General features: G+C 39.0%; 1 protein-coding gene and 1 long non-coding RNA gene across 2 annotated transcripts; one reads left to right on the top strand and one right to left on the bottom strand.

The window, feature by feature from the left end:
- Window positions 1–501: 501 nt before the first annotated feature.
- Window positions 502–1641, bottom strand: LOC132558499 (uncharacterized). Its single transcript, XM_060223065.1, has one exon. The coding sequence runs from the start codon at window positions 1639–1641 to the stop codon at window positions 502–504; it is 1140 nt and encodes a 379-aa protein (XP_060079048.1).
- A 3696-nt stretch (window positions 1642–5337) lies between these two features.
- On the top strand, window positions 5338–9847 carry LOC132558498 (uncharacterized). The gene is made up of 3 exons (XR_009554556.1): window positions 5338–5485; window positions 8899–9033; window positions 9766–9847. It is a non-coding gene; the product is annotated as an uncharacterized LOC132558498 (long non-coding RNA).
- Window positions 9848–11265: the final 1418 nt, after the last annotated feature.

Below are 11265 nucleotides of genomic sequence, written 5' to 3'. Positions count from 1 at the left end.
CGTAATGTCTCAGTCATGACAAATATGTATGATTCTGTATGAAAGAGGCTTCGCAATGTCCTCTTGTACCGACCTTTATCTGATTCCGGGATGTGAATATATGCTTTGAATCATTCCTACTTCCTCACAAGTCATTTACATACAACAGCAGAACATACTATAAGTCAGATGATGATTATGTCGACAATTAGAATGGTAATATATATATTTGTCCAAGGGAAGCAGTTTTACGATGCATATGTTTGGCTGATATTCCTGATGCTAATTAAATGATAATCCCCCCTTATGTCTTTTGGTCTGGCGCAGTTTGTTTGAAAGAATTATTTAAACCCAACGAAAACTGTTTAAATATGGTTACTATCTGTACGCTATTAGTCTATATATCACAACAAGACACATATGGATTTTAATTTCTTTGAACATATTTAATAAAAAAAAAACAACGATTGATTTTAACCTTAACACGTGAAACATATAGTTTTTTTTTATTAACATGTGTTTTCAGAAAAAAGTCTCCTTTTCATTAACTTCGCGAGACACCGGCCTACTTGATCGTCCATGTCTAAACACGGTGACCTCTCCATCAGCATGCCCCACCCACATAAGTCCGTCCCGTCCGATGCTCACCACTGTCGGCTCGCCGCCTCCGATTTCGTAAGAGGCGAATTTCCTCTGTAATTTTCCGGAACTGTTCAGTACGTGGATACTGTGTGATCCGCCGTCAATGACAAATATATTCCCTTTAAAATCAATGCACATGTTTGTCGGACAGAATGATTCATCATTTCCGGGACTCTCGCAACTGTATATAAACTTCAGCCCTCCTACGTCGTTAAACGCCACTACCCGCCCGGACTTGGACGACAACCCGTCTATAACTACGACATCTCCGTTGATATTTTCCAGAATTCGGTAAGGAGCCGTCAGCCTTTCGTTCTCGTCCTTGAACTTGACAGAGGTGGCCACGCCATTGTCTAGCTTTACTTTGAGTATATCCTTTGGTTTATCCTTGCCAGTCACAAAGTCAAACTTGTCAACGACACAGATGAGCAGATTGCCTTCGTTAGAAAGACAGAGTCCCATGGGGTGAAGCGGCGAGGTGTTAAACACATACCCGACCTTCCCGGACACGTCCAGTTTCTTGACAGCCATTTCCCTGTAGGAAGTATAATACATAGCGCCACTGTCATCAGTGGCGATAGACTCCGGGACATGGTTAATCTCCCGCTTGACCAATACTTTGCCGTATTTGTCGACCAAACAGAGATTCTGGTGATGGTTACAGGACCACGCGTATTCAGTGGTTGTGGACTCTAGGATATCAACTGACCGAGTTGTTGTGTGGAATGAAGACACTCTCCATAGTTGTTCGTGTTTTACTGTATCACTTTCGGCCTCAAGTCGACCAAGGATGTCCTGGACTTTCTGTATACATACGTCTCCTGGCTGGAAATACAATGTAACGTCCTGTTTTCTTTCCTCGCTTTCATTTGTAGAACTTCCACTGTCGTCTTTACTCTCAAGTTGACGCCTTACTCGAGCAATCATGGAGTCCCGGAGCTTGTTGGTCTCGAAACAGACTCTGTCGGCAGCATTCTGGATAGCTTCTATACACTGCTCTGCTTGTGTGAGACCCGCCATTACATATCTTCATTTAACGATGTGTACTTATCCTCCACTCTTAATACAATGAGCTTTTATCAGCATTGCTAGCTTAGACCTATCTAGGAATGTTTACGTTTAAACCAGCGTCGGGTCACTACAAAGATATCAATATATAGATATAAATGTGTTTGTGGATATCAGATAAATTCATGATCTAGAAGTTTCATTCACAACAATGACACCAGTTTGATACGTGGATACACCTCTGTCCAAAGTACATTGATGACGAGATGTAGGTAGGACTAGGTTATCCAGTATAGGTCAGGGATGTAGGAAAATACTTTTGATATAGATATAAATGTCATCTACTGACGAAGGCCTCTCAGATCTCCGACCTTGTGGTGTGTCATAAACCTTACAAAATCCTAAACAACAATAGAGAATCGACAATCTAATTCCAAGGCCAGATAACAAAATCAATAAAACCAGTATTTATTAATGTTGATATTCAAAAGGAGACAATTGAAAGAGAACCAATAAGACCAGTGCCCGTATTCATGGAACCATTCTCACGCTCAAGCATAGATTTTGTTTTTTCATAATTCGTCTAAAACATATAAAATAATACAAATGTCAAATATAAGCATTGAATTTAACTTTGACTCGAAGGTCTTTCAATTGTTTTTAAATCTTTGGCAAAATCAGCCTTACTTATTGCTTTTTAACTTAAACAAGACATAAGGCTTTAGCACAAAATTCATTCTTGCGGATGAGAACTGTTTCATGAATACGGGCCCAGGTGTTCCCAAAGTGTTAGCTTCTGCCGCTGAATACAGATTTGATCTCAACGAAATATTCGGGTAGGCGCACAACATAGAGTTCACTTCATATTGTACACGGACAAAGAAAGCTATCACTGTCATAGTGGCGACAATAAATATTCAATTCTTGTTTATATATTTTTATCGAGAAGGTCCGTGCAATGACAGTTAAACTTGCGTGTTTTGTATGTAACGGGATTAAGTTATTAGTAATAATTTAGGATCTTAAATTCTCAAAATCACGTATTCAATATACATATATCGTGTATGTATAATAGTAAGATTTTCGTTTAATATATTGATAGATTCGGTCGAATTGCCTCCAAGATTCAGAAGAGGAAAACTTGTTTTCAAATATCAAGCTTTTAGCTAAAGACACTAAAAGATCAGTTGATAAAGATAAAAATAAACAACACCAGGTCACCATAGTAACGATCAAAAGGCATATTCAAATAATCGAAAAGATTCAAAACCATTTGTCCTCGTGATTCTCTGTGAACCAATAATTGATTATGAAATTATTGAATTGTCAAACAATTAATCCGTAGCCAAGGTAACGTTCATGTCAATCTGTAAACTCCGTCATTGGTTAAAACTTTACACAGGGTTCTAACAACAACAGGTAGAGTAGGTCTTGGAGCATTTTGTCCTGACAACAACATAAACATACATGCACCGAGTACACTGTTGTGCAAAAGCTCTCTTTATTCCAGTGATCGCATAGCTATGGGCTTAGCGTTTAGATTGAAAGATCAAATTAAACCAAACCAGGCATGACAGTTATTGTCTCAGAAAGTCTTTAGGCATAACAATATAAAGACACCGGAGACAGCTCGTGTTCGGTCACTCTAAATTTGATATCACGATTCCTACAACCATTAGACGACCAGGATATCACGGTTCAGCTAGTATGTATCCCATCCCACGTTCATATTCCCGACAACGACAGATAAATTAGCTCGGACAGCATTGTATCATGATGTAACTGACATTGATGTTAAACATTCTAAAACGGAAGTCAATTCAACGATACATAGAGCAAGTCGACAAGAATGCACAATAAAGTGAACAAACTTCAAACCGACAAAAAGACTTTAATAGAATCAATGTTACTAGTGATAATTAACACCAGTTGTACGGTTGATGAGTAAAGCGAGGTAACTCGATGTATAGCAATGAAACAAACGTTTGTTTGTGTGTATGGAGATAACCAGGATCAGTCCCACACTTCAGACAACACATACATAACACCTCCGTATTCCGGATACGTGTATATCAATTCTTGTTCATGTCTGTGTACCAAATAAGGTGATGTAATTACCACATTAAATATGATTTTCATGTGTCGTCAACAAAAAAATATCCTCCCTACAACTTCAAAAATAAATAGACCTCGAACATACCCTCGGCTGTTATATTTGTGGTGACGTTCTATATCTTAAGTCATGTTCGAACAGACACACATCCTGATACTGGGGAGCACTGCCTTAATCTCTCAGACCGTGATAATAAGTACAAGGAAATTACTTCACAAGGAAGACTACATAGGAGATGTTTAACAGATGCAAAATATTTAGATAGAGGCTGCAGGTCAATAGCGGTCTATTTCATTTCCCCAACTTAGACGACAAGAGAAAAAGACCTGCTGTACACGGTAGGTATCATTATAAGGAACGTAACTGTCTTACCATGATTCATCAATGATCCCTACACGCTGATACTGATAAATAGAACGTATATTGATAGGCTCATCATATATATATAATATACATTATTTTACAACAATTTTTTTTTTATATCAATCCCACTTGTTGGCCCGGATGTTAACGCGCGGGGAAATTAGACCACTCGACCTCGTTAACGCCTGGTTTATGTACAAAGAACATATTATCTTTGACAGTCTCATTCACGTCAAGTTTTTTACATTTTTAACTGTCACAATCAAGCTGGTTTTGTGTACAATGAAGAATGAATATCCCTACATTGCCGACCATACTGACTTGTGAACTGTGTACCGTGAAGATACCTTCATTGTCAGCGAAAATTCCGCCTGATCTGGTAGCCAAGAACACTCCTTCACTGGCCAAAGTCATGTATCGTTTATGTACCAAAAAGATCTAAACACTGGCGCCCACCACTTAACTTTTCTTTTATCAAAACAAATTGACGGCGACACTCCCACGTGTTTTGTGTACCGAGGTGATTCTTGAGGGCGACACTACCACCTGTTTTGTGTACTGCGAGGATTCTTGAGGGCGACACTCCCACGTGTTTTGTGTACCGAGTTGATTCTTGAGGGCGACACTCCCAAGTGTTTTGTGTACCGAGGTGATTCTTGACGGCGACACTCCCACGTGTTTTGTGTACCGCGAGGATTCTTGACAGAGACACTACCACGTGTTTTGTGTACCGAGGTAATTCTTGACGGCGACACTCCCACGTGTTTTGTGTACCGATGTGATTCTTGACGGCGACACTCCCACGTGCATTGTGTACCGAGGTGATTCTTGACGGCGACACTCCCACGTATATTGTGTACCGAGGTGATTCTTGACGGCGACACTCCCACGTGTTTTGTGTACCGAGGTAATTCTTGACGGCGACACTCCCACGTGTTTTGTGTACCGATGTGATTCTTGACGGCGACACTACCACGTGCATTGTGTACCGAGGTGATTCTTGACGGCGACACTCCCACGTGTTTTGTGTACCGAGGTGATTCTTGACGGCGACACTCCCACGTGCATTGTGTACCGAGGTGATGAGTTGACAAATATTCTTTCATTAACGGTCACACTAACACTCTACACGCTTGGTTTGTGAACCGAGAAGATCTCTATACATGGTCACACTCATGGATATGTGTATACGGAAAAGACCCCGTAGTTTTCTCCATCTTTCTGCATACGATCAAATACGATCTACAGACACCAATAACTCCAGTGGGGGACGTCTGATTCGCTATCTGTCGTGACAACATTAACCAGCACTCGTATCCCAGCTCATGCCACTTTAGTCAGTGCTCTGCTCGTAGAACTGTGTTGGTCAGTCAATCTCCGGTCAGTATTAAGTGGTAGCAGCCAGTTTATTGACGAAAACAATATGTTCGATATGAGAATTCAAGGGTGTATTTCAGGAAGCCACACTTAAGCTCTGATCTGTAGATAAAATGTATATAGAGGAAATGATTCCTTCAACAAAAATACACAAATATGCTAACACATCTATCAAAATCTGAGGCTTTATCCTCAAAATATTTATCAAATAGACAAAAATGAAAAATCAATAGATGAATAGATAGTAGAAAATTAAATGATATATAAATAAACAGAAAAAAGTATAAATAGATAAACATTAGACGGGTCCAGATTACCAGATTATAAGCTTGATTTATCATTGTACTGAAAAGCACATGAACTTTCGAAGAAAATGAGCTAAACGTATAACTATTCAATGAAATGAAGAGGTCATCGGCAGTGTGGAGAAAGGTAGTATCGCTTTCACAATTTTCTGTCACTGGCGAGAAAATGCGATTACTTCACAATCTCGTCAGACGATTTGTTTGTTTGTTTGTTGTTTTTCTCCTGGAAATATGACATGGCATGACATTTGACAATGATATGTAGCTATTGAAAGTGACAGCGGACTAATTATTAGTCACTTTCCAGTAAAACGTCATTGTAACCTGCACAGGTGTTGATAGTGAAATGACTATTATAAATACTTAGTTTTATTACAGAACATAGATCAGGGTCTCTCCTGATTTACAATTTAAGTTTTTTAAGGCTGAGACGGAGACTTGTTTTCTTTAACAAAATCGGTAACATGGGTATTATTTAACCTCTACGTAACCTGTACAAAACATTGATAATGGATTTGCAAACGATTTAAACGGGAACATAATACAAGGTCGTGAAAGACACGTTAATCGAGGATTCATTTCGACAGGGAACCCTACAGGAAGCTGACACTAGGTAGGTGTCATTTAATGTGACACTGTTATCACCTAGATGCTGATAACGTTAGTTTTATCTGTTATTTCCAAGAAACAACGATATATATACACAGTGATCGATTTCTGCATTATCAGTTAAATGTTACTCATGAAGTGACACCAATGTTTTACCTCAGAACTCTGTGTTTTCCCTGCCACCTTGTAAGTTACTGTAAACAGATGAACACTAGAGAGATATTTCTGTGAAATGTATACGGTATATATATACCTTGTCCCATTCATCACCAAATTCCACACCTATGTGTCAACTTGTGAGAGATGACGAGATTATAAGGGAAGTTAGCAGCACATTAAACACACTGTTAGGTAATAATAATTTGCAACATGACAATAAAAATGACAATTTTAGTATTTAATACTATGTTAATACACCTAAGGTCTTCAGGGTTAAATACTGTGTCACTGTACCTCTCAGGGTCTTTAGGGTTAAATACCACGTTACTGTACCTCTCAGTGTCTTTAGTGTTAAATACCATGTCACTGTACCTCTCAGGGTCTTTAGTGTTAAATACCGTGTCACTGTACCTCTCAGTGTCTTTAGCGTTAAATACCATGCCACTGTACCTCTCAGTGTCTTTAGCGTTAAATACCGTGTCTCTGTACCTCTCACTGTACCTCTCAGTGTCTTTAGTGTTAAATACTGTGTCACTGTACCTCTTAGTGTCTTTAGTGCTAAATACCGTGTCTCTGTACCTCTCACTGTACCTCTCAGTATCTTTAGTGTTAAATACTGTGTCACTGTACCTCTTAGTGTCTTTAGTGCTAAATACCGTGTCACTGTACCTCTCAGTGTCTTTAGTGTTAACTACCCTGTCACTGTACCTCTCAGTGTCTTTAGTGCTAAATACCGTGTCTCTGTACCTCTCAGTGTCTTTAGTGTTAAATACCGTGTCTCTGTACCTCTCAGTGTCTTTAGTGTTAACTACCCTGTCACTGTACCTCTCAGTGTCTTTAGTGTTAAATACTGTGTCACTGTACCTCTCAGTGTCTTTAGTGTTAAATACCGTGTCACTCAGTGTCTTTAGTGTTACCTCTCAGTGTCTCTCAGTGTCTTTAGTGTTAGATACCCTGTCACTGTACCTCTCAGTGTCTTAAGTGTTAAATATCATGTCACTGTACCTCTCAGTGTCTTTAGTGTTAAATACCATGTCACTGTACCTCTCAGTGTCTTTAGCGTTAACTACCCTGTCACTGTACCACTCAGTGTCTTTAGTGTTAAATACCGTGTCTCTGTACCTCTCAGTGTCTTTAGTGTTAAATACCGTGTCTCTGTACCTCTCACTGTACCTCTCAGTGTCTTTAGTGTTAAATACTGTGTCACTGTACCTCTCAGTGTCTTCAGTGTTAAATACCGTGTCACTGTACCTCTCAGTGTCTTTAGTGTTAAATACCCTGTCACCGTACCTCCCAGTGTCTTTAGTGTTAAATACCGTGTCACTGTACCTCTCAGTGTCTTTAGTGTTAAATACCGTGTCACTGTACCTCTCAAGGTCTTTAGTGTTAAATATCGTGTCACTGTACCACTCAGTGTCTTTAGTGTTAAATACCGTGTCACTGTACCTCTCAGTGTCTTTAGAGTTAAATATCGTGTCACTGTACCTCTCAGTGTCTTTAGTGTTAAATACCGTGTCTCTGTACCTCTCAGTGTCTTTAGAGTTAAATACCGTGTCTCTGTACCTCTCACTGTACCTCTCAGTGTCTTTAGTGTTAAATACCGTGTCACTGTACCTCTCATGATTTTTGTATGATATATTCAGATTTTTATATCTCATAAATTTGTAAAACACATAAAAACATATACGAAAAATATTCAAATATCATATGAAAAATAACCTTCATTGTACAGGACAAGAAGAAAAAGACAGACTGACGGACAGCTGAATGCACATAATGGTACAAAAGTGTTATCGCATACACACAGTGTTAAATACTGCGATTAACTGGAACTTGGAATCACGGCGTATGCATATGTTTGACCTTGAGTCTCGTTTTAAGATGTTCTTATATCTAACATCTGTGACGGTATAACAAAGACGAAGGTTACTATTAAATTCTAACTAATGAGTATATACATTAAACGTGTACCGTAGTTGATAAAACTAAATCCCCCGATGACCTCTAATATGGCACATTAAGTCCGAGAGAACGAAACTTTCTCCACGAACAGTACATTAACATATTTTACCTATATAAGTCACAGGTACCACTTGTCCACCGTAATCCTGATACTACTGTGCCCTATCTATATACAATGTACTATTTGCTCTATCATCGTTTTCTATCGCTGGACTTGTTATGGAACAAAACATTGACGACATTTTTATGAAATCTGCGTTAAAGAGTTACCTAAGATATATGTAAAATCATCAAAAGAAAACGGAAATAATTTACCGTTGTGGTAATAGTTTCTATATTTCCCCGAAGGTAAGAAACTACTAGTCTTTTTTCCTGATTCAGGCGGCCATGTGTTAACCCCGCAATCAACTAACGCCGGGAATGGAGAACTTACGACTGGCCGACAGAACCTGGGGGACCCTGGACATGATGGCCGTTCTTTTCATTCTTCTCGTCTTCTTCTCTACCTGAGACTTGGTAAAATTCTGATACTAAGTATACATTATATACCTTAAACGTTATACATGTACAATGTCTGTTGATAAATACATATTTCAGACGAACTCTAGCTTTTCTCGCAAACAAGTTCATTATCGGGAAAACCGTTAATTTTTTCCCCGGTAATGAACTTGTTTCCGACCATTTCTCCGGTTTTTCTCGAGATTCGTATTTTCTCCTTTGAATAACTGGCCAGTGGGCATAAATGTGCATTGATTTCAAACTCTACGTCTGTTCGTCTTTCATATTACACATTTCATGTTTTTGTCTTTCGGACAGACAATTTATCTGTGTATCTATAATTTCCTTATTGATGCCCTAGGGAGACGTCTGACAAAATGTATTTACGTGCAACAGTATAGAATGATATTTTTAAAAAAAACTATATTAACAGAACCAAGGACATCTTCATGTAGCCTTACATATGGTTTGGTCAAATCATCTGTCTATATCAAACGATAAGGAAAAATAAGTCTGCTAGATATTATTACTTATGACTTATCTGACGATTCGAAGGGACTGACAATAATTGTTACATACATGTAATCAATGTGTACATGTAGGATGTTTCATGATTGTATTTATCCATGCAGTGATTGAGTGCCAGGTCTGTAACATCTGTGTTATTTATGTACAGTTATAATCTTTCCACGAGGTGGATACATAATTTTATCAATCTAATATTAACCCAGAAATGCTGTTTTCTTGCAGTGTAAAATTGTCACAGAGCTGCCGCTTCTGTCGCTGCTAATGATAATGTGCCATGTGCATGAACCGGTCAGAATTTATTGTCCTATAAGGTTGTCTGTTGTTAACAACTACTGGAAAATCAAGTGTCGTGTATGGAACAGATAAAAGCCCATTTATATGGCGGGATTGACCAGAGTTGTGCGTCTTCGAATCAGGAGGAGCTTTGATCTTACTGGTGAGCCTTCTAAAGACAGAATTAAATTCTGTAATCTTTCATCAGTAGTTGACAGTGAGACAAATAAATAGCTATCAGAAAACACTGGGAGTTCAGTTTCCTATTTTACATCCATGTTTATGTCGGCGACTTGCAGTTTTGAGGGCGTGAAAACTTGAACGCAACACTCTGTCGTGAAATTGTAATGAATGTAGCATTTTTTTTAAATATTGAAAAAAAAACTAAAGAGAATTTGAAATTTATTTGATTTTTTGTTTGTTTTGTTTTTGAGATAAAAATTACCGGGTACAACGTACACCAGTGCTTAACGACAAAAGAAAGCATGGTCATAGGTACTGTATACCACCACAAGGTCATAGGTACTATATACTAACACAAGGTCATAGGTACTGTATGCCACCACAAGGTCATGGGTACTGTTTACCACCACAAGGTCATAGGTACTGTATACCACCACAAGGTCATAGCTACTGTATACCACCACAAGGTCATAGGTACTGTATACCACCACAAGGTCATAGGTACTGTATAGTAACACAAGGTCATAGGTACTGTATGCCACCACAAGGTCATGGGTACTGTATACCACCACAAGGTCATAGGTACTGTATACCACCACAAGGTCATGGGTACTGTATACCACCACAAGGTCATCGGTACTGTATACCACCACAAGGTCATAGGTACTGTATACCTCCACAAGGTCATAGGTACTGTATGCCACCACAAGGTCATGGGTACTGTATACCACTACAAGGTCATAGGTATTGTATACCACCACAAGGTCATAGGTAATGTATACCACCACAAGGTCATCGGTACTGTATACCACCACAAGGTCATAGGTACTGTATATCTCCACAAGGTCATAGGTACTGTATGCCACCACAAGGTCATGGGTACTGTATACCACTACAAGGTCATAGGTATTGTATACCACCACAAGGTCATAGGTACTGTATACCACCACAATGTCATAGGTACTGTATACCACCACAAGGTCATAGGTACTGTATACCACCACAAGGTCATAGGTACTGTATACCTCCACAAGGTCATTGGTACTGTATGTCACCACAAGGTCATGGGTACTGTATACTAACACAAGGTCATATGTACTGTATACCTCCACAAGGTCATGGGTACTGTATGCTAACACAAGGTCATAGGTACTGTATACCACCACAAGGTCATAGGTACTGTATACCACCACAAGGTCATTGGTACTGTATACTAACACAAGGTCATATGTACTATACACCGCCAGAAGCTTAGAATTTGCGATG

The sequence above is a fragment of the Ylistrum balloti genome, unplaced genomic scaffold, assembly GCF_031769215.1.
Source record: "Ylistrum balloti isolate Yb309-2 unplaced genomic scaffold, AGI_CSIRO_Ybal_v1 Utg370792, whole genome shotgun sequence".
NCBI lineage: Eukaryota > Metazoa > Mollusca > Bivalvia > Pectinida > Pectinidae > Ylistrum > Ylistrum balloti.
This window is presented reverse-complemented; position numbering and strand designations above follow the sequence as displayed.

Coding starts and splice junctions, on each gene's coding strand:
- LOC132558499 (XM_060223065.1), bottom strand. CDS start 1,641: ATGGCGGGTCTCACACAAGCAGAGCAGTGTATAGAAGCTATCCAGAAT.